At 39.1% G+C, this 26,960-nt stretch overlaps 1 protein-coding gene across 1 annotated transcript; it reads right to left on the bottom strand.

The window, feature by feature from the left end:
* Nucleotides 1-49: 49 nt before the first annotated feature.
* Nucleotides 50-26,455, bottom strand: zgc:173742 (DNA topoisomerase I, mitochondrial). The gene is made up of 20 exons (XM_056388183.1): nt 26,329-26,455; nt 25,892-26,020; nt 24,454-24,508; nt 23,385-23,431; nt 19,723-19,842; nt 19,531-19,618; nt 19,278-19,405; nt 18,995-19,110; nt 17,107-17,228; nt 14,794-14,916; nt 14,517-14,704; nt 13,890-14,034; nt 12,262-12,405; nt 11,525-11,710; nt 8,107-8,175; nt 3,443-3,557; nt 2,609-2,736; nt 2,269-2,369; nt 1,235-1,384; nt 50-572 (listed from the first exon to the last, which is right to left on the bottom strand). The coding sequence occupies exons 2-20, from the start codon at nt 26,005-26,007 to the stop codon at nt 470-472; spliced, it is 2,244 nt and encodes a 747-aa protein (XP_056244158.1). The 5' UTR covers nt 26,008-26,020; nt 26,329-26,455; the 3' UTR covers nt 50-469.
* Between the last annotated feature and the right edge of the window lie 505 nt (nt 26,456-26,960).

A 26,960-nucleotide genomic window follows, 5' to 3' on the forward strand; every position in this document is an offset into this window, starting at 1 on the left:
TTTTTTTTTGTTTACATTGTTTATAATGTATTGAAATCATATTTTAGTATTACACTATACAATCAACAAATGAAGAATTGGAACTTATGTTATATATTGGTGAAAATGTTTGTAGCTCAAATTTAATGTATATAGAATTAGAGGTATTTGCAATAATGTCCACTCAAACGTGGCATTTAGACGAAAAATAACCATACTTTTACTGCATAATAGGAACCCTTTATTCAAATTAATACAAATACAAAATACACAAACAAAAGTGCCAAAAACATCAAATAGAAATGAACAGCAGTAAACAAAATGTGTCACAAGGATGGAGCTTGATTACATCACACAATCTCAAAGTACAACATCAGCAGTCAAACATATTATAATGCAACATTAAAGTACTGTATGTTATGTAAAGTGAATGGTTCCTTCATTGCATCATAATGTCAGTTTATGAGACTGGAGTTTTAGGAGATTAAAGTTAGAACTCAAAGTCAGCTTCTGTCATGTCAATGGCCCAGGCAAACTTGTCTCTTTGGCTCTTATTGTAGATTTTTTCTACAGGTACCTCTGTGTTTTTACACCTACAACAAATGGAAAAAATATTGTAAAATAAACATCAAACAACACAACAAACAGTTAAGGGTCTAATAAGTCGTGAAATCTTTTGTCTTAAAAACAACCTACTGCTAGAATACAGGTAATAGAAGTGGTAGAAATACCAGAGAGGCCAAGTGCTTGCACTACAAAAAATTTTTTAACTCTTGAATGTCACAGACAGAAAAGTGGGTCTAATGACCTGGAAATACATGAATTTGTCTCAGTTATTACTATCTTGTGAATGCAGTGGTTTTGTCCATTTTGGGTCTTTGTAGAACGGTGACTCAGTTTTTCCAGAGAGACAGATTCATCAGGAAGTGGGCTTATACTTTTTGATCCAATCCACTGAGCTGACACTGCCTGAACAGGTTAGTCATACAATGCAGGTTGCCATGGTGATCTACCCTGATTAAAAGTGGACCGCCTTCATGATACTGTAAAGCCCAAATAAAGCCCCAAATTAGCTGCCTGATTTGGTAATCTTGCTTTGTGATACAGGCCCCTGGTGGAGGTGGTGCAGTTAGTTCAATTTGAAAACCAAAATTTGTCTGGTTACTCTTATGTAGGTTTGCACATGCAAAAATTTAGTACGAATTAAGTACAAGTGTTTTCACCAACCTAAGTGTCAACGTTTGTATTTACTCACCAAGCCACGCTTATGCGTGGGTCCAGATAGTTGAGTTTTGAGGTACCGAGCGCAATTTGTTTGTTCTCTTCTCTGTCAGTCGCCTGGACCTCCATCTTCAGCAGCTGCTCCTCACAGCGCTTCACTGCTGCCTTCTTCCGCTCCACCAGCCTGGCAGCAAATATTCACAAAAGGCAAGTACAATAGAGTCACGCGGTTAACTCTAGCAGAAACAAGACTCCTGATTTGGAAGAGTGTCAATATGGATCCTTTCCACATTCTGAGCAAGCAAAACAGAGTTTGTTTTCATCAGTATGTAGCCTCATTGAGAGGAAGATGTTTATGTAAATAACACAGTGCATCCACAAAAAATAAAACATTCAATGTTGTTAAACAGTCTAGGGATGACAAGCGAGTAAAATAGCAACATCCAACACCAGGTAGTTTTGTACTGAGTACTGGTTTAAATGCAGACTCTATAGGTATCCGTCACAGATGGCTTACATTTTTCATTTAAAACTTTCATCTGACATCGAGTGGAACAGAGTGTTCATTTTCTATGCTTTGCTCAACACAATGTAATGTCTGAAGTCTTAATATCGTGAATAAACTTATTAATCATGAATGCAATACCCACAGAGAAGCAGAGGTCCATATGTGGATGCCTTACTGCACTGCAATGTACAACTATAACCTTGCTTGTAATTGCCTCTTTTGACTCTATAAACAAAGACAAAAAAATTAACAGCAAGGAAGCTCATCACCATGACTTAACAGCAGGGCTACCAAAACAACAAACATCTGTATGATTGCAAATTCAAGATCTTACATTTCCCATGGCTTACAGCTCATTATTCATACTGAAGCAGTTTGTGTTGTGTGTGTTGCTAGGTGGTGCTTAGCCGTACAGGGTACCTGTCTATTGAGTGTGTAAGCATGTGTAGCTTGCTATTTAGTCTACAAAGAAGTGCTTCTATTTTAAGATTGTTGACAATCATTTGTAATTGTAACAATTGTATTTATTTATTTTTTTTCCTGACTACTGCATCACTTACGTCTGCAGCTTGGGTTCTGAGCTGCCTTTGGCCTTGGCCTCCTTCTTGGCCTGTTTCAGCTCCGTCTTAGCTAGGGCAAGCTGTTCCTTTCTACCATCAATCTGGGTGGAGCACATTAGGACATAGGTATGATTTTATACATGCATTACCATCAGCTTCAAGCTATCCTTGACTGGGCTATTATGTTCTCAAAAATATATGGTCTCTAGAATTCTGCACAGGGCTTCTTTCAATAAAATGTTAGTGACACAAGGACATGAAAAAATATCATTGTCCCTGCCTATGCACCGTGTTAACGTGATGAATGACTGACCAATAAACCAAGTCAAGCCATTCTTACCTTGGCCTGTAGATTAGCCATAGACTGATCAAATGTCTTTGGCGGCGCCCGCTGGTGGTTGCAGAGAATAGCAACTGCTCTGTTAGCCCTGTTGTAGGACAGCAATTTCTCTGCCACATTGTCAGACTCTTGGAGGGTGAGAGAATAGTCATTTGTATTTAAACAGAAACAACCCACTGAGAACACATATCTGACCAGAATTATGCACAGAGAATTTAAAAAGATAAAATCATGCTGGCATCCCTCATATTATTACTGCCCACCCACCATCTGCACCACAAATCTCTCACACACACATGCACACACACACACTTTCATTTATTTTATTCAGAACGACATTAGCTTTGTCTATTCTTCCTTGGCTCCACATAACACACACTACAACCACATGTCAGCTTGCAGATTGGTTCTCAGTGGCAATCCAGAAATGAGAAGAGAGTGTGACACTTCTATCTCTGAATGAGAAACTGTTGCAGAGGCAACCAACGGGACCCTGATAAGAGTGAGGCAGAGACGCCCCACACTGGGTACAGTGATAATGTACTGCTGCCATGGCTGGAAAAGCTGACTAACGTCAGGATATCTTAAATCAAACAGGCTAAAAATAAAAAGTGTCAAAAGTGTGGCAGTGTGTTTTATCATGGGACTCCAAGGCACAAGCGGCCAGGTAATGAGACAATGATAAGAGACAGATTGATAAAGGGTTACTGCAATAAAACCGCTGGTACCTGTCCAGCAGCTGGGTATGAGCCAGTGCTTTATAAGCATGAGTATGTCATACAGCAATTTATGTAATGTTAGACTGTTTTATAGTATAATGAATGTGTGACTTACTGTTTGTGAGCTCTTTGAGCTGCTGCTGCAGGGTGATGGAGGCGTTATATGTCCTGAAGACCTTCGCAGAAAGACCTTGCATTAGGGAACTCAAATGCTTGTTCAGCAAGCTTGTCTGCCATGAAGAGAAATGGGGGGCAAAGAGAAACAGACAAAGAGCAACACATTCAACCAGTGTAGCATAGAACAAACAAACTGTCATCACAGAACCATTAAGGCACCTATAGCAGCACATTTCCTCTAACACTAGGTGGCACTGTGGCATTGTACCACTGCAGTGTTAAAGGCTTCTGTAATATACCCTAACAAATAAAAACACATAAAATACTATCTCTGCCTTCATTATCATTATCAATTAGAGCAGGGATATTAAAACAGATCACAGTACTATTTCCCCTCTGACATTTCTCTAGGTATTATAACAAGTTAGAGCTGTCATAGCCAGTGGTTAGATATCCATGAGCTCCTGTCAAATGGCTACAGCTTCAGCTGAACAGCAAAGACGTGAAACAGAGTTAAGAGTGCAAGAGCACACACAATGGTTGAAAACAAAAACATGTATGCTCACTGCACACATCCTGATATGAGGTGCAAATATGTGGCAGATAACATTTATAAACATAGATGAGAGCAGACAAATGTGAAAGAAAAACTTTGCTGGTGAGCTCACAGCTCTGGAAGAAGAAAAAAAATAATTCAGATGAAGATTACAATAATGATGTGGTTCATTTAATCAGAGCGAGGTCAAGATCCAGCTGTCTGGGGCTACTTGTATAAATGAGTGCGTCTCACTGCAGGAGCCTATGAGAAATAGGATGAAGGAGGGTTTTCACATATATACATATGTGTGCATGAATGCATGTGTTGGAGAGCACACAGGTACACGCATCCACACACATTTGTTGTCGTGCCTGTCCTGCTAATGAGCTACCTAACCGTGCCCCTGCAATGCTAATGATGGTGTCTGCAAGTTTGAGGGGTAGGTATGACAGCTCTCACACCATCAACTCCCTTGCCATGGTGTTTTGTGTGTGTCATCCATGTCACCTCCTAAGGCATTATTACAATGTATCATGACTGCACTTCTAATTTCCAATCTATAATACACAATCCTACAAATTGAACTTTCTCATTAACATACTGCTACAGCAATTTTGTGGTGATGGCAACTAATGTCGGAGAGAAATCTTGATTGTTGCCATTCTAGACTGGTTATAGTCATCTGCTGTTCATTTTTTACTGGCTCCAATTTGTGTGTTCTCTGCATCAGTTCCCATTTAAAAAACTCCTTTCTGGTTGATGGTGAAGGGAAACAATAGAGTGGAGGGAAAATAATGAAATTTGCCAAAATAAGGCAGCTCATAGGGACTATACCACTCCGTAGTAATTTAATTCATTTGACTAAGATGTCGTTAAAGAGATCCCACTGAGGGTACAGTTAACCTGAAACTGCAGACAGTGTGTGTACTGTAGCTCTAATGATGTGGACTCAGGAGAGGAGGCTTCCAGACAAGCCTGACATACACCTGCATTTTAAGCTCAGATCAGACCTCAACATGGGGCGAGAATGCGTGCATGCACTCGCGAACAGACCCACACACACAGGCAAGTGCACACCAACATGTGCTCACCATGGCTGAGCATTTTGCAACCTTATATTGATGAGCGTCATCTCCCTCTGAAATGTGAGTACAATAAAATGTTTGCAACACTGAATGCTAACAATGCTAACAACATTAAGGATTTTGTCCACTTCAGTGCACATTGTTTCTGTAAAAACTCAATGTAACTGCATTTCTGCACTTCAGTTTGGCATTTTGTGAAGGTAGCCAGAGAGATTACAGAATGCAATGCAGACCACAGGTCCTGTGCTAGTTTTACAAACAACAAATAAAAAACAGGCTTTCCAAGTTCTAATATATTCTCTATGTGTTCGCAAATATGTCAAAAAAAGTTTTATCTGAATCCACACTTGACAGTTCGCTCACAGTGTAGGTAGTAGTAGCTAGCAGAGCAATATCATTCCGTGGGTACTTTGTTTACATTTCTAAGAGGGCAGGATTATGTTCTGATTCATTTAATTCCTCATCCTCTTCCTCCTTATCTAACAGTACAGGTGATGAAGACGTGGGTGCAGGGCAACAGTCTTTCTACAACTCCATATTTCACTACAGTTCTGTATCATGCCATCTTTGCAAAGGCAAACCCATTTTTGAGTGATCCAATAAAATTTTAAGGAATTGATATAAATCCCTCTCGTAACTAAACCCCACCCACATATACAATGTTATCTGTCACATTGCTAAAAAAAAAAGACACTCTAACTTCCGTTTGGCTGTAGCTTTAAAGATTCAACTAAAGTGCTTGTCGGATGGTTAATTAGTGTCTGAAAGTCCCTTGTCCCACACCTTTCTGATGTAGGAATTGAGGGCTTGCATCTGACAATTTTTGAACATTACAAAACCAGCAAGTTGCGGTGTGAAGTGGATGTGCTGATCACTTCAACTGACCAGGTGTGTGGCAGAGAGGAAGCATTTTCACACAACCGAGTGCAACGCTCTGAATGCTTTGAGGAGAAGCATTCATAAGTGTTTTCTCAATTTTTTCAATTTGCACATCTCTCCCCTATTATTCGAGTATGGTCATTCGAAACAGCTACAGTGAATGGTATATGGTAATTGACCCATAATGAAAATGTGAAAACTAAATTTCTGAATTTTTTTGCAAGTTTATTAAAAAGGAAAAACTGAAATATCACATTGACAAGTATTTAGACGCTTTGCTATCACACTTGAAATTTAGTAAGGGTTCCTTCCAAGTCTCTTGATCATCTTTGAGATGTTTCTACAACTTGATTCCAACCTATGGCAAATTCAATTGATTGGACATGATTTGGAAAGGTACACCTGTCAAAATAAGGTCTCACAGCTGACAATGCATATCAGAGCAAAAACCAAGGCATGAGGTGGAAGGTGGTTCCACTGGTTTCACTCTTCTCATCTTTTGTTTATGAAATCTGAAACTCCTCATTGTGTTACATGTACAAGAGAAATTAACATCATGCTCACTAGCCAAGTTAGTTTAGGTCCAAAAATCTGTCATTCAACTCTTTCACTCCCTGCCTTATTCATGTTTTTCATTTACCTTTTAGCCCCAGATTTCCATTTTTGTCTTTCCTCAGCGCCTTCCACAGCCTCTGTCTGAAATGGCAGCTGAGGATAGCAGCACTCTTTAAAGTTCCATCACTCATCCTCCATCTTCTTCCCCCTCACCTCGGCCTTACAGTAGCTGCCTGGCTGTCACTTCTGATCCTTTATCTTCTCCTTCCCTCCATCTTTCCTCCAACTACCTTTTTCCAGCCATCGTCCACCTTCTCCCTCCTAACCTCCCCTCACCTGGATCAGCTGTCACTTTCCTACCACTCTGTCTACTACTGTGTGTGTGTACACACACACACACACACACACACACACACACACACACACACACACACACACACACACACACTGAGTGGCCTGGCCTTTCCGGGTGTCAATCAGGCCTGCCCACAGCAGCCATTACCATTCCACCTCCAAAACACCCTGACATTTCCTGACACACTAGAGGGCAGAGAGCAGAGGCACCGGACTCCCTCCTTCAATTGCTCCATCTCTTCATCTCATGCTTTTCCTTCCTGTCAATCTTTATATGCCAACGTAGCTGGCTCTCAGAACTTCCTTTGGCTCTCTTATCTGCATATCTTTCTTCTTCCATTTCATTAGTCCCCTCTCTTTTGATTTGGCTATTCATCTGTTCCCACCTACATATAGCCTTGTCTATGTGGAGCGTATTATAAGACAAGGTATACCTCAAAAATCAGAGCACTTAACCCAAAGTACATGCTACTGTAGCCCTGTTTCCACTACAACAATCCTGTATATATGGGTAATTCTGAATGTTTACCTGACAAGGACAAACTGGGATGTAAATTAAAACAGACAAATAATGCGGTTAATCTTGTTTTATAAAGACTGAGAGCAGCCTGAGAAGCCGCACGTCTCCCTGCAATTGACTAACCCCTGTGCACAACTGCTGCATTCTGTGTGGACCTGCTGCCTGCAGTTACTGGAAGAGGTTGAGAGGATGCCAGATTCTTGTGTGGAAATTCATCCACCTAGCATGTTCTCTCTCAATTTTTACTTGCGCAGTTTCATTTTTATCTGCCGGAGTCCATCCCCTCTCTCTTTTGAAACTCCTTTTCTGCTTTCAATTTCCCCACTTCCAATATTCGTCCCCTTCTCCTCACTTTACCCCTTTCATCTCTCCACACCAATGGCTCATCCTCATTCAATCTCATCTCTTCCACCTTACAATTTAGTCCCTGCTTTTCCTTTACCGTAGCCTTCCGTCCCCAGAAAACATAAAAAAAAATGTAATTCTATTTTTCTTTCACAGCCTTTTCTTCAACTATTATGTACCTCAGGGTACCCTGATAAAAAAGATTGAAGTACTCTTTTACTTGTGAGCAGTTTTAACCAATACCAAGCACTTCTTTTACCACTTCCTTTGTTCAGCATCATCTGGTAATATTTTACAAAAGCTTCACAACTTAACATCTGAGGTGGCTAGAAAACATGTAAAATACTGAAGGAAAGAAATGTAGCGGCAGTAAGTAAGATACTCACAGTAAGGCGGTCAAAGAGGTCATCTCCAGGTTGCTTGTTCTCGAGGAACAGTTTAAGATTCTTAAAAACCTGAAAAGATACATATTTTTATCAAGCCAACCTGGGGTTACCTGCTGTGTTGCACTGATAGTTCTGAAGTTTATGTTTCACTGGAGGACTAAAAATAGTGTGTAAATGAGGACATTTGTGTTGTCTTCAGCCAATCATTTATCAGTTATCCAACATTTCCTAACAATACAGGCTCGACTTGGGCAATATTAAATATTTTGGGTGCAAAACATTAGAAGTGAAATTACCTTCAATGCATCAATAAATTCAATGTGAAGGTGGAAAGTGATAGCGATTCTTTGAAGGCTAGCTTACAAGTCAAATCTAAAATATCATAAATATCAAAATTACACACACAGTATAATGCAATTTAGACAACAAATGTAGTGCTGACATTTCCAGCAACTCTGTGGGCTCCACAGATGCACCGTTCCCCAAATAAACTCATAAAATATGCAAGAAACCAATTAATAGCAACAGATGTGTTGCTGTATAAAACACACTGACATATTTCACTGTCTGGTTTGTGTGGCAATTTGGTTCCCCCTTGGCAAATAAACTGAAAGTTTTATTTGGGATGAAAATGTAAATCAATATCTGTCTAAAAATCTGTCTTAAGAGAAGCAGAGACACCAAAGTGAGCTTGCCTAATTGGTTTAGTGATGTGTCTGGATGCGTGTGTGTTGAGAATGGAATTTAGAAAAAATTTATAAATATTCAGCAGCATGAATGTACCTGACACAATAAGTTTATGCAGCTACGGGTGTCCACACTCTCTGGGGCTATTTGATAAAGTCATTCGGCGAGTAATAAGTAGGTACTTGTTTTTAAACAATAAACAGATACACTGAGGTACCGATGAATCATTGGCTAAGCATTCAAGGGTGGGAAAGGCAAAGAAAAAGGTACACAAGTGTTCATATGGATTGCTTATTAATAACCCTTATGTCTTATGGCAATGATATGACTTTGTCTTATGGGACATACAGTACTAGCAGTTCAGATCATGCACAGCATGGCTCCACATAATTGCAATTTTTGCATTAATTCCCAGTAGTGTCCTGTGTTCTCTGTATGCAGAACTGTATCAGAAACTGCAGAGACTACATATACAACATAGATTTAAGCCAAATATATAACCCCAAGTACTAGATTCAATAATTTCATATCCCTCCAGAGGTTTAATATGGAAATTCCTTCTTTCCATCCTTGTTCCATTTTATTCAAAGTGACATTTAGCAGCAATCCCACTGATTTCCCTGGGAATTGATGATGCTAAAATATGCAAGGGACTAATTAATTCTAGCTAATGTGTTGCTTTTGAATGCACTCATTTGAATAATTATATGTTCTGCCAAGAAACAAAACACTTTGGCTGTCAGGTGCTAACATTTCTTTTTCAATCTCTGGAACTGGAGATAGCATGGGCTGACACCAGAGGAGGGCTTGGAAATTTACATATACACACACATACACAAATACAAACATACACACAGACACAGACACACAAAAAAGTGATAGCTGTTTGACAGATTGTAGACAAGTAAACAAGATAAAAAAGTTCACACTTTGTTTTCTTCTATTGTGGCATTAGCTAACCTGATCATTACACTATGCATCATCATTTACTATATCGGATCACTAACAACTGACAAGTTGCTGCAATGCTTAATTACATTATGTTCTTTTATAGCACTACTGCTGTCCTATGAGCATTAGAATATTGTACCCTGTGCAAGCCACCGACATTATGAAGGCTTCCAAAAAAGGTTTTTGCACCTAACATTACAATAGAGCAAAGCCAATTAAGCACTCCACTTAAACTGACTTGAACTGATTACATGACATTGTCAATGGATATGTGAAAGCTTAAAACTGATTTGGGTCCAACACAGGCCTGTTTAGTGGGCAAAGAATATATCCACTATTTTCCACATCAAATGCAGTGATTTTGCTGCAACAGTACACAAAACTATTCTGTATTTCAGCAAAAAGCCAATATGCTGAGTGCAACTGTGAAAACTCTGAAGCGCTGTAAAAATTCAAAGAAAAGCTTAAACAGGTTTCCTGTTACCACACTTTCTTGTGAAATTTTTTGAATGGCAACAGCATGACAGATCTTAAAGAGTCACTCCACAAATTTAACATGTGAATTTTAGTTTACATATTATTAGAAGCACAACTCAGCTCGTGACAACAGTTGTATAATGTCTCCAGTGGCTCCTGAGGGAGCATTACAAAGTTTGAAAAAACAGTTTTATGCAAGACTAAATAACACCAACTTGAACCAAATACTTGAGACCATGAACCTACCTGAAGCAACAGTTAACAATGAAACATTGTCTATTGCTAAAACTACTGTGCATAAGGTCTGTTAATCACAGGGCTGTCTAAATTTGATTAAGATATTTACAGTCTGTACTGTATGCTGGTTGATCATTTAATACAAGCATGCACAAACTCAGCATGGAGATGTTAGGTTGTTCAACTCCCGTAAACTTGCTTTTAAGATCAGTTGTTCACATGTCCACTGACAGTATCCTGTTTTAACCATTTTTATTAGCAATTAATCTGCACCTAATTCTATTGGTCAGAAAAAAAGATGAATTCCTATCACCAGTTATGTCAGCCAAACCTATGTATTAAAACTATTAAAACTACTTCTGACAAGCAGTCAAAAAGCCAAAACTATGTAATGCTGTGAGACAACAAGGAAAGATGATGAATAGCAACACCAGTTTTGTGTGCTTTCTTGATAAATGACTTCAGCTGCTCCTTCAGCACTGCCCCTGACTGAATGCTCTGCCTAAAATACTGATTCCTAGTATTATACAATACTGCTCATGGAGTTGAAACTTAACCAGTTAATTAAAACCATGTCATGATGCTTAGATGCACTGACCAGCTCCAGGTTACAAGGTTAAAAATTCCCCTCCATGAAGATGTAATCCAACAGAAGCAGACTGGAGCAGAGGGACAGTTCAGCAGTTGGAACAGACAGACAAATTAAACCACCACAGCCACAGGAAACCAATCTACAACTGCGCCCTGAGGACATTTCTCAGTTCCCGCTCTGCTTCAGGCTCTGTGCATATAGATATGCATGCAAGTGACCTTCTCTGCAGGGACTTCTGCCAAAACCCAAAGGGTAAAGCATAGATTATTAGACTGAAATATATTGGTTTGTATTGCAATGAACAGCCCTTGTGTTTTGCTGATGTCTTCTCAAATAGAGAATTGGACTTGCCCTGTATGAACTATATTAAGTAAAGATATTTACAAAATACAGTTTTCAGGTCCAAACAATCTACAAATTAAAAAGGATGGATGTGGAGGTGTTCGTCAGTTTATGCGTCTTTTGTTCCTTTACCTTCCTGATGACAGGGACCTTGTTGTAGTAGCGAATGGAGTCTTTACCCAGGAAGTCAAACTCCACCACACACTCGTTGCCTTCCAGTTGCTCATGCAGAGTGATGTGTTCGACTCGTAGCGAGCAGCAGCCCACTGTGTCTGCCGTCTCTCCTTCCTCCTTCTCATTACCAGCTCTCAGCGCCAGCTTTTTTTAGGTGAGAAGATGCAGATAAATACACATCAAATTCAAACGTACACACCAACCACTTTGACCACCACCTCTCCTATTCCCATAACAAATGTGCCAATCAAATAAGTACTAAATATATATAGGCTCAGGACATGAAACAGAAATAGAGAACTGCACAGTAAACACAACAAACCCGAATCGGAATTGAAAAAGTCTTCGGCATGAGCCAAAAGCAATCACACTCTCGATCTATCATTTCACTCAATGAAGACTGAGATAATTAGCTTGGGGTCACGGGTAGAAAATGACTATATATAATCCATTTTCTCATTGTAAAAGATCTTCCATCTAGCTGTGAGAAAAACAGAAGGAATCAAGACATAATGCATTGATTTCCAATATGTTCACATGGCCCTTGATGTTCAAACTGAGAACTATGGAGAATCAGACACTGACAAAAGTTTCTTTCTAGCATTTATGTGTAAACATATAAAACTTGGTATCCTCATTCTTTACATCTTTACTTTTTTACAGTTTTGATCTTGACCATCAACTCAGAACCAGACCTTGTCTATGAAGTAGAGGGCCACAGCTCTCTGACGAGTGCCCATCTCTTTAGACTTGAGATCCTGGAGGTACTGGTTACGGATGTCATCCACACATGTCTTCAGTTTCCGAGCAACCTCATATTTCTCCCAGTCCTTCTCTCCCTGTGTTGATAGGATGACAGGAAGGAAAAGAAGAGAAAGAGGGGAGTAGAAAGAGAAAGCAAGAGTGAGGGAAAGATGAGAAAAGTAAACATGAAACAAAGAACTAAAGAGACAAAATGTAATGTAACAGTGGCTACGAAATAACAACATGAAGTCATTTTCATTGAAAAGCATCACATCAAATTGTTTTTCAGTAAAGTCATATGGTCATGACACAAATGCAGATTGTTATATCACACAAAAGAAAAGGAATATAAAAACACACAGCTACACAACTATAATGAAAAAATACTCTATTTTTGCAACTGATTATAGATTGCAACCAAGGAACAATTAAACCCGCCATCACACACATATTGTCATGGAGACTGAAAGTGGAATAACTTAACCTTTACAGATGAAAGATGGAGAGAAGGAAGAGGAAGAATGAGCAAATGGAAGAGAAAGAGAATGAAAGAAAGGGAAAGAATAAACGAGCTGTCGCACACAAATCTTTTTTAACACACATAACTCAGAGGGATTACCATTTATACTCCAACAAAACCATTATGGAATTTTAATAGTTTATAAAAAATATTAGGGTCATTAAATGCAAATATTCTACACAAACAATTTTGGACCATGATAAACATGCATATTAGGTGCTGTTCTACAATACAGATCAATATTAGAATTACAGCTCTAGTCTAAAGCCAACAGGGTCAGGAACTGTGTTCAAAGTGACACCTTCTGAATTTGTTGTTTTTTGAAGTGTTTGGAAGATCCCTAAATATCTACTGTGAATTTCAAGTGAACAATATATAGCATAGTATATAGCAAATAAGACAGCTCTCTCTCATTCAACTTGCAGTGTTGGCTGAACAACTTCTGGTAAGGCAACTACTCAATGGTGCCGAATACATAGCAAAAATGGTGCTATGGGACAGCACCCTCAATCCCTGTCCCTTTCAATCATAACAAAAGTAGTTATTTGATTCATTGTAAATATACAGTAAACTAAACATAAATTATCTACATTTGTTAAAACTAAACTCAAAATCTATCATATCTAAAAAAAAGACTAAATTTTATAGGTCGTCTCCCAATTACAAATGTTGACCATTTTCTGAGAAAGACTGTTATGGTTTGATTTTATGAATGTGTTCTTTCTACCTTTCAGGCAGTGACAGGTCTCCATTCATGCCAGTGTGATATGCTTGAGATGCATAATCCCCTACGTTTAAAAACATGACATCTGTCATTGTTGTCAAAGCAAAATTTTTGTTAAGTGGCAAATTGTTGAGTACGAGGACTGCTAAAGCAACATTTGACTGATGGTGCGTTCAGGTGCTTGTGGATGAATGTATTTATCAACTGACTGTCAACAACGGATTAAGTTTTAAAAAAGTAAAACTGGTTGCAACTTTTTTGTGACTAATGTGCCTGTGTCTAATTAAGAGCATTTTCCCTTCCCTTTTTGCAGCAGGCTGACCGGCTTGTGTTACCTTGAGTTTTGAGTTGGCATTGAGCATGATGTATTTAATGGAGCCCTGGATGTTCTCAGTCCAGCTGGCCAGCCACGTCACTGTGTTGTCATGTCGTACCTCCTTCCAGTGGTGACCAGCAGGCGGCACCGGGACACATGATTCTCTGTCAGAGCAAGAAAATTCATTTATAGCATTGGAGTATAAAGGGGGGGGGGGGTCTCCTGAACATAAATATGTGACACCAGTACAGCCTTGCACACCAGGCAGTGAATAAGTGATGCATAACAATCATTCCTGAGTGACGTGCTACCTCAAACCATATTCCAGAGGTTAACTAAAGAAAATACATTCTGTGAAGCTGTGTATTATCAATACATGTGCAGCTCTATTGCAATCCCAGAAAGGTGGTAAATCTACAATTTGAAAAGATTGAAGTGATTTCTTTATGAATCCAAACTTTTAAACACTTTGTGCATAGAGGTCTTGCTTTATTTCTTTATTTTCTTTAAGTCAATGGATATAGTTTTCCTGTGCTCAGCCAGAAGGTCGCACCAAAAGGTGTATTTATAGCAGCTAGGATGATGGATTTTTCATCAGGCCTGCCTTTACTTATGCATCAGTACGATGTCATAATCCCACTCTCACATGCTGCAGTTGATGATGACATCCTCTGGCTGGATCCTTTTCTTCAGCATTCCCTGTTTGGGGTGTTCGCCTCTACCCCTGAACAGCCCTGGAGGCTCAATCTTAAAGTTGCCTATACGTTCTTTGTGGTGGTCCAGCAAACAGTAGCCATACTCATCCACTATCTTCTGATTAGCTTCTTTTAAAACCTTCAACAGATATAAAGCAAAAAATCAGTTATTCAGAATCTAAATGACAGCAACAGCACAGAAGAAGAAAAAAAAAGCCAGAGCCTTACCTGTTTCTCCTCCTTGGTCATGTTTTTCCTGGCCTCCACCTTGGCTTTATGCATGGCATGAATGTCTCCAAAGTTGCATTTGTCAAGATCTTTAATCAGTGACATCTCCTCATGGGTCATTTCCTAAACAGGCACAAAGTGTGTTACACTGAAGTACGTTCTCCTCTTGAGTCAGCATATAAATGGTCATATCCTTAAAACAATTAGGAAATTAACCAGTAAAAATTCTGATTATAAATTTATCTTTTCAGTCATTAATCAAACAGAGAGGAAAAATGCCTCTGGGGAAACTGATGGGCATTTTCTTATTGACATACACTGACTTTTCTAAATTCATTAAATATATATAAAAAAAAAAAAAAAACATTTAACCGATCCATCTAATCTATAATGAAAATAATCCATAGTTGCAGCCTTAATAATCCAAGATGTATGATTAACTGTCCTTGCCGCTTTGAACTAACTGCATCAGTGTGAGGAATAATAAACATACATAATAGGGGTGTAGTGATTCTGAAATTGTATTTAAAGTTGGGGCAACCTGAACTGAATTTTGTAAATATTACACATTAGACCTATTTTATTGTCTTCCAACTGTGTGTGGCAGTTTAATTAGCACAAGATGGACAATAACATTAAGATTGCAGATCCCCCCTGGCACATTCAAGTCAGCAGTATGGGAACATTTTGGAGGCGGACAGAAAAAGAAAAAAGTGGTTTCGTTATGGCCAGAGCCTAGACGGTTTCCTCCTAAAAAGGCCACTACCAAGCAGGCAACACAAACACTGCTGACACTACAGTACACTAAAGGCAGCAACAGCAGAACAGCCCAGTTTCAACTGTCAACTTTCTAAAGTTATTGCACAAGCGGTCACCCCATCAAAGAGGTTACTAACAGGCCAGCAATACAGTGCGACTCAGTGGAGACTTTATGATTCATCTCAGTATTTTCTGGCGTTAAAATGTCACGACAACATGATGGCTTTTAATACGGCCTCATGCTGTCAGACGAGAAAGCTATTGCTGCATGAACTCGAGGCCAACATTTTGAGGACGATCTGCTCATATACACCTCATGGATGTGATTTTTCAAGGTCACACTGGCCTTGAGAGGCAGAACATAACAGTAAACAATGAAAAGGACCTGGACATCTAGATCTTTCTGTCATCAGTCATCACTACAGCAGTGCTCCTCAAAAACAGGGCAGTAACCCTAATAGTGATCATATAAAAACATAGATCATAATATAAGCAACTTAAATGGGTTAACTATTCAGCACACAAAGCGCATCTGACCTGAACATATCCACTTAGGATAAAAAAATGACTCATCTATCAAGCTTTTTAGAGCACCACCAGTCCAGTTTTGTTATCTAGGGTCATAGGAGATGAGATGTCAAAACAGACCTCAAGATCAGCACACATGCACAAACACACACACCTCTGTGCAGACACACACTGACAGTGTGGACAGGCAGTCAGTCTGCATGTCTAAGCATGACTGACACCCGACAGTGGGCGGGCACTGAGGGCAGTGGAGCGAGGAGAGTTTTTTCCGGCTATAATAAAACTGTTTAATTGGATTTGTTCATATGCAGGGGAGCTACTTGTATGGATTAGCATATCAATGCCTTCACACAAATCGTATTTTCAAGTGCATTGAGCACTAAGCAGCGCAAAATTAATTCTGCATGATATGCCTTGGGGCTTGGCACAGTGTTTTCTCTATACAGAGGACACCCTGACAGACACCGGCATTCATGTACCAGTCACACACGCAACCTGTACTTTACACACATATATTCTACTATTTACAGCACACAGATATTCTAACACAAAGCTGCAACTACAGACAACTAATATTGTAATCGGACGTTATCAAGAGAAAGTTTCTGCAGCTGACATTTGCAGAAGCTGACACTTTTGATTTATTGTACTTTTTATGCCAACGTAAACATTATTCCCCTAAAGTAACAGTAAACACAATAAAGACTCATGTACACAGCAAACTAACCATGCCTGACAAAGCCTCCAGCCATCATCGCTGTGGCAGCATCAGGGGAAATGAGACTGGACGAAAACCACAATGGTTCACGTTCAGAAATCTGACAAGACTGTTGTTCAGCATGGGAATATCTTATTTGATTTTTTAAGGAGATTGTTTTAATGCAACTGTCAAAGTCACTTCATTTCACTTGTTGATTTTAGTTTTACTACTAGGAATAAAACTCTGAGGAACAGGTATCAGCTCTGAAAACCAATTATTTTTTTCCTTCCAAAACTGAAAAGATCCATGATGCCTTTTGGCTTTACCTTCCTCCAATCGTTAAAGAAGTTCTCCCTGAAGACCTTTTTGGTGGTGTACTCGTGGTCCAACATCTGGGCAAAGAACAGCGCCACCTCCTCAGCTGCCAGGCTCAGCTTCACCTTCTTACCTGTACAGACAAACACAAGCACACGACTTCAATGATTATTTTTTTGGACAACATTTTTATTTGTCGATCATTAATGTACTCTGTCCTCAATGTCCTAGAGGTTTAGCAGAAGCTAAACAATGAAAATTAAAATAGCACAGCATGCAGCTTGTCCACTAGTCCCAATAATTCACTTTTATACCTTTGATCAAACTCCAGCATGCAATAACACCCACCTCAGCTTCTCTAGAGTCCTGTCAGAGTAATCTATGAATTTAAAGAGGGACGTTTAGAGACAAGGACAAAGATCTACATTCAGCCCTGCGACTAAGAGTGAGGTACAAACAAGTACATGCACACACAGGAATTAACAGATCAAACCAACTCCCCATAGGACACCGTTGTGCCTTGACTGATAAACAAAGCAGAAACAATTACAGTCATCAATCAGTGTTTGACCCAATACACCTTTGGTGTCCTAAAGATGTGTGTCTTGCGTGCGTTAACAACTGAATTGGGAGGGCTGTACACTGGCATTATTAGATTTACTTCAAAGAACTCTTTTGTTTTATACACAACTTTGTCCACTGTTCCTCGTCCTTGGAGCTTGCACTCTGTTTGGTTTTAATTTATAAGATTGAATCTAATTTTAAAGCATCTCTACGAGTGTCTTGTGATTTTCCAATTTTATTCACCCGTTCCCTTTTCAAGTGTTCCCAAATATACTGAGAAGGTTTCGAGGTCATGTTACTGTGGTCGTGTGACTGGAGGGAAAGCTATGTAATTTAAACACTCCACACTTTTTCTTGAACGTCATACAGGCCTGGCGTTCCATTAGTGGATGTTTAGGGTTAGGTGTCCCGCTGAAAGATGACTCTTCCAAAGAACGAAGCCAGAAAGCATTTCATAAGAGTGATACTTCAGACTTAAACCTTTGCACTTATTGCACTTAAGCTCTGGAACAACCTACTTGAATAATTCAGACTTGAGTTATCACTATCTTCTTTTAAAGACTTCTGAGGGCATTTTTTTTTTTTTTTTTTAAATCAACAGATTTTCATATAATTTAGACTATACAGTACAATTACAGTGTTGTAATGGTCCATCTCTCAAAATTTTTCAAAATGATGGATTCTTTACTTATACTTGCTGTCAGTTGTTTTACAAATTTCAAAATATGTAAAATACATTTACAAATGTGTTATGTGCTTTCTGCTGTTGTTTTCTGCTGCTTTTTATTTTATCTTAAAAGATTTCTCCACAGACCCATCACTGCACTCATAACATCATTAGACTAATGTTTGACAGTTTACAAAAAAAGAAAATCTATGCAGCAGTACCAGAGATAGTCTCACCCCCCACTAGTATTACACTAGTAGTGGCTAATGTAGCCTGGAGTCTCAAGCAGAGATGAGGAGCGGGCTACAGGTCTGGTAAAATCAGTTCTTTCAAACGCCACACCTCCCAGAATTTTTTCATTTTCAAAGTCTTAGGACCCAATTGACGCCGACTAAGGTGTCATCACCTGAGACAATTAGGAAATTTTGCTCAGGGTCTTCTTGAGCCACAAATGTCCTTTATACAACTTTTTCCCATATGCAGTTTTACTTCACAACACCCGTCAAACCGTAGTCCGATTTTTCTGGATGCACTTAGTACCTCATTATTTTTAAATAACTGTCATAAGAGTAAAAATGTGGAGTGCGTCAAAAATAGCTTGAGTTAAACCCTTTCACAATTGTTTTAATCACCCTTTCTCATACATTCAACTTTCACACTCAACTGACCGTCGTAGTAAAAGTGAACGTTGTCAGGTAGAGACTGGTAGTCAGGAGGGAAGTAGGGTCCTTTGTGTTCCAGGAACTTCCATTTCACCCCATCTTCGTACTTTTCTTCTTCCCACCTGACAGAAAGCAATACAATGAAAATATGAGGATGTATCTGAGAAAGTGAAAATTTCTCCTCTCTGCATTATATTTGATTGTCTGTGTCTATGTCTGTGTGTGCAGGGGTGTGGTGGATCCAGATCAATACAAGATGGAAAGAAAAAAAAAAACAGCATTTCAAAACCATCGCCAGCGATTCTGCTCCTCCTCCTCCTTCTGTTTGATCTTCATCTGTCTTGCCTCCTCAATCTCCTCCTTTGTCTTCTTAGGTTTTTTTGAGGCTGAATGCTCTTCTTCCTCTTTCTTTACCAACTGTGCCGAGAAAAACACATACGATTTGAATTCAAACACTCCCACATTGAACCACATCCCCAACAAACTTCATATAGCAGAAGTATTATTGATGACGACAGATTACCACCGGAAGAAATGTTTACCTTTTCTGTTCTCTTCTTTGACTTCTTTTTCTGAGCTTCTCCATCAGTTTTGTCTTCCTGCCCATGTTGCTTGTTTTTTTTCTTAGAGCTGAAGGTATCCAGAGACAGAAAGAATGCTAACGGCTTATACAATACAGAAAAAATGACAGGTGAAACTACTTGCCAATCCAAGTCTGACCTGGTCACACTTACGTAGGTGTGGCAGTGGAAAGTGAAGGGCCTTCCATGGGCTCATCTTTAATTCTTTTCCTTTTCAACCCCTTCTTCTTCACAGTAAAGTCCTCATCCTCTGGCTCCTGTTTCACCAACTTGCTAAACCACAAAAAGAAGTGTCAGAGTCCATATGAAGTTGACGGAATTAGCACAAACAAATTCCTAAATACTTATTAACTGTTTTTTTGCTCTAATTTGTCTTAGGAAATCCGACTTGAAATGTTGATTTTGAATTAGCCCTTACTTAACAAGCAAATACAAAGATAGAGTAAAAGCTTAATGGTTCCTTTTAACTGCTGTCTGACAAATTCTTGGCTAAAGTCAGGACTAAATTACCCTTCTATGCAGAATAGAGAAAAAAAATCCTAGAGCACACAATTATGATTCACTGACCAAAAGAAATCACACATAATTATGGTTATTAAACAACATTATTGAAACAGCAATGATATTGACATAATCACAGGGATTAGAAATTAAAAAATAATTACACAACTGCAACCTTGGATTTCCCTGCAGAGTGAGGAATTGATGGGTAGGAAAAGGTGCCAAATTAAGAAATCAACAAATCAGTGTCACCACTGTTAATAAATAACAACATTCCCATTCTTTCACATAACATTTAGTTAAGAGGGAAATGTGGAAAATGGAAAGCACTATAGTACAAAACTGGAAGTGGCTTACTGGATCCCAATTACAATCTGTTGTGTTAGCAACCACCTGATATGAGCCTAATGCACTCTCTCTGCTCTTCTACAGTGTGATCCCTGATGGCTTCTGATTGAGGATAATGTGCCCTCTCTCACTCTCTCATGTGTCACAGTAGTAAAAGTACAGGTATGAACTACAATCACCACCTTGTCATTGTATGCCTCCAACAACTAGCTGCAGGAAATATGGTCACAATCTCCCCTTCCTGAATTACAGCATGAAATAATGGCCAGAGTGTTTTTGCAAGAACATCATGATGTCACAATGAGGTTGGTCCTTGGCCAATTGGATATAAAATGTCATCACTTTATCATTTTTTCCTATTAGATATTTGTGTTACATGGTGTGATAATTAGTTTATGAATTTGTGAGTTATACCAAAAATGTGTTTTATGAGTTCACAGTGACCTTGACATTCGACCACTAAATTCTAATCAGGCGAACTTGAGTCCTAGTGAATGTTTGCCTCAGATGATGAATCAATGAAGTTCTCTCTGGGCGTTCCTGATATATTGCATTCACAGGAATGCGAGGTCATCTTAACCTTGAACTTTGTCAACCAAAATCTAATAAGTCCGTCCTTAAATCCAAGTGAATGTTTGTGCCAAATTTGGAGAAATTCCCTCAGGTGTTACTGAGATACCACATTCATGAGAATGGGATGGACAGATGGACGGACAACTCAAAAACATAATGCCCTGGCTGTCAACAGCGCATAGGCATAATAATAAAACTGGTGTCAGGGTCCTTGTAATGTACTGGCTCACTGTCACACCGGAAGAGAACTGAGCCATTATTCATTTTATTAGGAACACGTGTGCCGAGTCTAAAATCACTCATTCACTACTCTCTACAAATTTGTAGACATTTTATTGTCAGCATCTTGATATAGACAAAATCTGCTGCCTTGCACTTTTTTCAACATAATGGCAGAATGACCCTTTGAAGTCCAGTCCTTCATATTGCAAGTTAGTAGAGATGAAAACAAGGTTGCCCTCTACTAGGGGAGGGATGATAATCACTGACCTTTACCTGCTTTACACTACAATTTCTTTAATCAAACATCACACTGTCATTTTAATCATTTTTTGACCTTTGCATTTATCCAGCACGTCAAGTTCGATTAAACTGTGAATATAAATTCCAGCCCCTTTTGCCATGTATGCTTTTTTTTTTTCCAGCAAATGCTCACAGGAAAACCTGCACAGTAAGTGCATGGCAACACAATGAGGGACTCCTGCCCTCACTACAGTTATGCTACACAAACACTGTGCTTAGTCCAACTTCCACAACATTCTTCATGAAGACATCATGCTGACAAAACAAAACTTCTCCTGTATAGTCCAGACCATATGTGTTTCCACACTTAAACATTTTCTGTTCTTGAGGCTCTGGGCTTCAGCACACTCAAATTGAAATTAAGTAATGGACACTACAATTGAGTGACAAGTCTCAGCTTTAATTTGAATAGGTTACATTATTATAGACAGAACTGTGTGTGAAATCCAAAGGACGCAAAATATTTTTCCACAAAATATTAAATATGATCATATAGTTTCACTTCATGTGTATCTGTCCAATTAGTTTTGAACCCCTGAACTTTGGGCAGTCTGTGTTAAAAAGGCTAAATTCCCCACACAGTTCTTTCAAATTGACATAAATCTACTCAAATTAAAGCTGAGACTTGGCACTTTAATGTATTATCCATTACTTTATTACAAACTGAATGTCCTTAAGCACAGAGCCTGAAGAACAAGAAATTTGCAACTGTGCAAGTACTTTCAGTCTGGACTGTGAATTGGTCTATTTATGCCATAATATAGCCATAAATATATCCGTAAGGACAGAATTGGTTGCATTAGGTTCCCTTTGCATAAAGCTTTGGGATTTAGGGATTTTTAATGTGACAAGTAAATGCAAAAACCCAACTGCCTGCCTGCAGGTGTCACAATGTGTCACAATCACAAATTACTGTTACATTAATGTTCTTAACCTTCGCAGTAGGCAAACTACCTGTGAGCCAAAACTCTTTATATATTCACTATAAATAACATATATCGGAGAAGTCTTTGTTTAACTTTCTGCCTGTTCTGTTTAGTTTTTCTTTTAGATTACTTTGCACTGTGTGCACTGTGGCTTAGCTGTTAAGTTCAACTGCTCGATGTGGAAAGAGAAAAAAAGGGTGTGTAAAAATGGTCGTGTTTTTTGGTATACTGCACCGCTGAGCAAAATCCATAAAAAGCTATACAAAGGAAGGTGGGTCACTGCGTCCATTGACATTTACGGTCAGTGGTTCTAATAGCCTTATGTTTCTTCCTTAACTCTGCTGCCTTAACTTTCCTCCCTACATGAAACCCACTCAACTAGCACAGTTACCACCTGAGCCTTTCTGAAGGAAAAAAAACCCTAAAGGGAGACATTAAAAGCCAGAATTTAGCAAAATAGTTTTTCCAAGTCACATCTCCTTTGAAATGTCACTCGTCATATTGGGTTGGGCTAACTCCGCATCTGGGATACAATCCATTACCAACTGTATAGAAACACTGCTGTGAGACAGATTTGACGCAGCAGGCCTTCGGCCAAAGTCTGCCATCCCAGCAACACCCTGCTGAGCATCCAACTACTCAAACCATGCATTTTCATTTATTACTTTCCTGACAAGCCACAGATATTTGTCTTCAGTGCACAGTAAAATTAATTTTCTGTGAGAGCTTAACACATTGTATAAAATTGGACCGGCTTCTGTCCAGGGCCCTTGAACATCAAAACACAAGAATTAATTTCCATCACCTCAGGAGGGAAGAGGAAAGAGGAAAAGGAAAGCGGAGAAAAATAAGATTTCTGGCACAATTGCTCCATAGTAGCTTGTCAGCAGATTATTTTACCCTTCAATAATCTTAAATCTACTGGCATTAAGACTTCATCCCTACCTGGGACTGTTGGCTGACTCAAGGGTCTCTTTCTTAGGTGTCTTGACCTGAGGGAAGGACATGCATAAAGCTTATACAACACAACATAACTGCACTCCAAGCACATTCCCACAGCTGGCCCATGACACTGTGCATTGTAACACACTAACTTCTTGCATATAAACAATTTTTTTTTTTACAAATTTATGCAAGTGTTCAAACATTCATACAACCACAAGACGTCGTATCATATCTTCAAGGACTCCTAGTGTCTGAATAATGTACCATTTTGACTCATGAAACATATAAAAATATCAGGCAAAGTCTTTCATCTTAGGCTCTTGATAAGAGGGTAAGAGTCTAAGTCAATCAACAGGAAATTAATCCATTTTCATAATCAATTCATCAAGCAAAAACACAAATCATTCAGTTTCCAGCTTCTCCAAGGCGAGAATTTGCTGTTTTACACTGTTTTATATCATTGTAAACTGAACATCTCTTGGTTTTTTTCAACTGCTGCTCAGACAAATCAAGCTACTCCAAGACGTCACCATGGGTATTTTCCACTATTGTCTGAAATTTTATACAAAAAATAATATTATGGTTTATTGATTGAAAAAAAAAAACTGGCAGATTAAATTATAATGAAAATTATTTGTAGCCAGAAACATAGCACCGTGCTGTGGAGTGGGAGGCAGTACAATGATTATTAAATGAACTTGTGTTATCAGATAAATTGGGTTACCATTTAAACACTGTAATCAAAACACTGCCATAAAATAATTACTTCCAACAGCCTGGGTATTGGATGCATAAATATACTCAGCCGATGTTGTGGAAATCCAATTGCAGGGAGGGATCCTACTGGGACAAGCTTTTGTAGTGTGGCTATGTCAGTCTGAGTCGGGGTCAGTAGGTAATAGGGGATGGAATTTTTACCCTGGAACTTAATGCTAATTCCAGAGGGCAAGAGTTATAGATGGACTCTCATGACACTCAGTTGGTCAAGATGACAGTGCAATCATCGGGTCAAATTTTGTCCAGATGTATCGTTCAATGCAGAGGAGAAGGAAGAAAATAAGTGATTTACCTTGTTTTTAGACTTTCCATTATCAGCTTTCTCTCTAGATTTAGTTGGCTTTACGCTGCACATCAGGGCGTCAAGATGTTACAAGAATGACAATGAGAAGAAGAGGAAAGGCTTGTTAGTGATGCAGTATTTGTAATACATGAGCAGTTAGGAAAAATAGTACAACTGCAAGAAAAAAATTAATTAAAAAATCAGCTTTCCCTGTTACTGTGACATGACTGAAAAGGCCTCTTGGAGACAGTCTGAGCTGCACTTTTCAAGTAGCAGACGTTAGAGCATATTAGGCTGATGTTAGATTCATGTCTCTGTCTGGTTAGTATCATTCTAGTCAGACAATGCTATAAAATGCCACCAATTAGACAAGCAGTGTCCCAGAGGTTTTCCGTACAGCTTTGAACATGTTTCATTTCAATTTGACCTTTCCAGCCTTCAGGGCTGAATTTATCATGGAATTGAGCTGCAATTATTTTCCAGCTATGTTCATTTTTAATTCAGAAATCCAAATTTTGATTTTGGCAATAAAACAGTTAAAGCAGGAGGCACTTTTATGCTAAGGAAAATTAGTTCCATGAGTCTTGCAGCTGGGGATGATAAGTCGATGCTTAATCAGTAATTCAGTCAGTGTGCCATGAAATAACATGAGCTGTCACAGAAAACTGCCTGCTTACTGCCAGTAGCGCATACAGGTGTCTATTCATCTCTCTGCTCTCATCAATTACACAAGCCAATGACAGATCACTCCACATTCATTTGTCTGTTCACATATGCATGGTAATAAACGCATCAGATATCAAGGTAAATTAATTTATTCATATGAAGATGGAGTACCCACTGTACTCAGTGAAATTAATGCACGCACTTGATGCCATCAGCCTCCTAGACAGATCAGCCAGCATAGCATTCTCTCAGTAACAGTTTTGTGTTAGTCCTCTAGTAGCACATACATACTGCCATATTGCTCTCACTCTCGTCTGATTTATCACCATTGTAAGTATTCGTTTTTATTTTATTTTTTTATGCAAATTAATTTGTCTCCACATTTCAGCAACATGAAAGGAATTGCCTCTTGCTTGCTCCATGCAAAAACCAGCTTTGATGTGTGGCTTGTGTTGATGGTGAACAGATGTTGGATGTGATGTAGTCAGGCCACATGCATATATTATTAGAGAGCTGCTCTAACTTTGTTCTTATGACAGGGAATCACTCAGGTAACTTGTTTGATAATGGCGCTTGACTCGGCCTTGAGGGAATAATGATTAACTGCTAGCTAAACTGTGCCTGTCAGCAAACATTTTTTTTCTATCCATCTTTCTTTCTTTCTGTTCTTCACACGTGCAGACACACACACACACACACACACACACACACACACACACACACACACACACACACACACACACACACACACACACACACACACACACACACACACACACACCTGTTCATGAGCGTATCTCCCCCAGCACCGGCGCTTGCATGATCACTCAGCCTTTTCAGTTTCGTTGCTTTGTGCTTGGCCTTCCCTTCTCCTTTAGCGTCCTTCTCTCTTCCCATCTCTCACATGGACCTTGGTGGAGCAGTGTACATTAACCGGTCAGAAACAAACGCATTTAGTTACAAAATGAAAAATCAGGATTCACAATATTAAAATGTTAACCGTCCTGGAAAGCTTTGGCCTTCCAAGTTAGCCAGTTAGCTAGCAAACTTCAGCCAGCGCGGGCAGAATAAAAAAAAAAAACTGACTTGAATGTTAGCTAGTTACCACTATTAGTGAGCTAATTACAATTATCTCTTATTCCGCATTGGGGTATCAAGTAAAAAAATGTAGTACATAGCTAGCCTGTAAAACTGTATGGTATCAATCGACTTGCTCACCACTTTTAATGTCGGCAAATATTGGGTTATTTTTCGAGTGAAATACAAACTATTGGGCGGTTAAATTCGCTTGATTTACAGGGCGCGATCTCGCTAGATTTTTGCCTTTTGCTCGCGTTGACCTGCACTGGCGTCATTTCAAGTTGAATTCTGATTGGCTGAGGAAGTTCTGAGCGTTGCCACGTTGCCACGTTGCCAGGTTGGGTGGTGTTACGCCGAATTCTATAACCCGTGCAATTCTGGGAACTGTATTGATAGGAACATGTATTGTATTGTGTTCAGGTGTTGCAGAAATGACTGGTTGGGGTCTCCCAAACACTTGACTTCTCTGTGCCAAAACTTGAAAGGAACTGTGTTGGATCATTTAAATTATTATATGGATTGGTTTGGCAATGGTGTTAAATGTTTTGTAACTTGGATGGATGAGGCATCATGATATTGACTGACAAAACCTCTATCATTGTTTCTTTTGCGTTGCACGTTGCAGTATTACTGTTTGGAAAGCAGAAATGTATTGTGGATTGATGTATGCCATGTGTGTAATGAAAATAGTGGCAGAAGTAGAGAATATTAGAAATGGAAGTGCAAAGTTGCACTTAACAGGAGTCAATCAAGCAAATCTCAAGCACCAC

This window comes from Seriola aureovittata, chromosome 10, assembly GCF_021018895.1.
Source record: "Seriola aureovittata isolate HTS-2021-v1 ecotype China chromosome 10, ASM2101889v1, whole genome shotgun sequence".
In the NCBI taxonomy this organism is placed as follows: Eukaryota; Metazoa; Chordata; class Actinopteri; order Carangiformes; family Carangidae; genus Seriola; species Seriola aureovittata.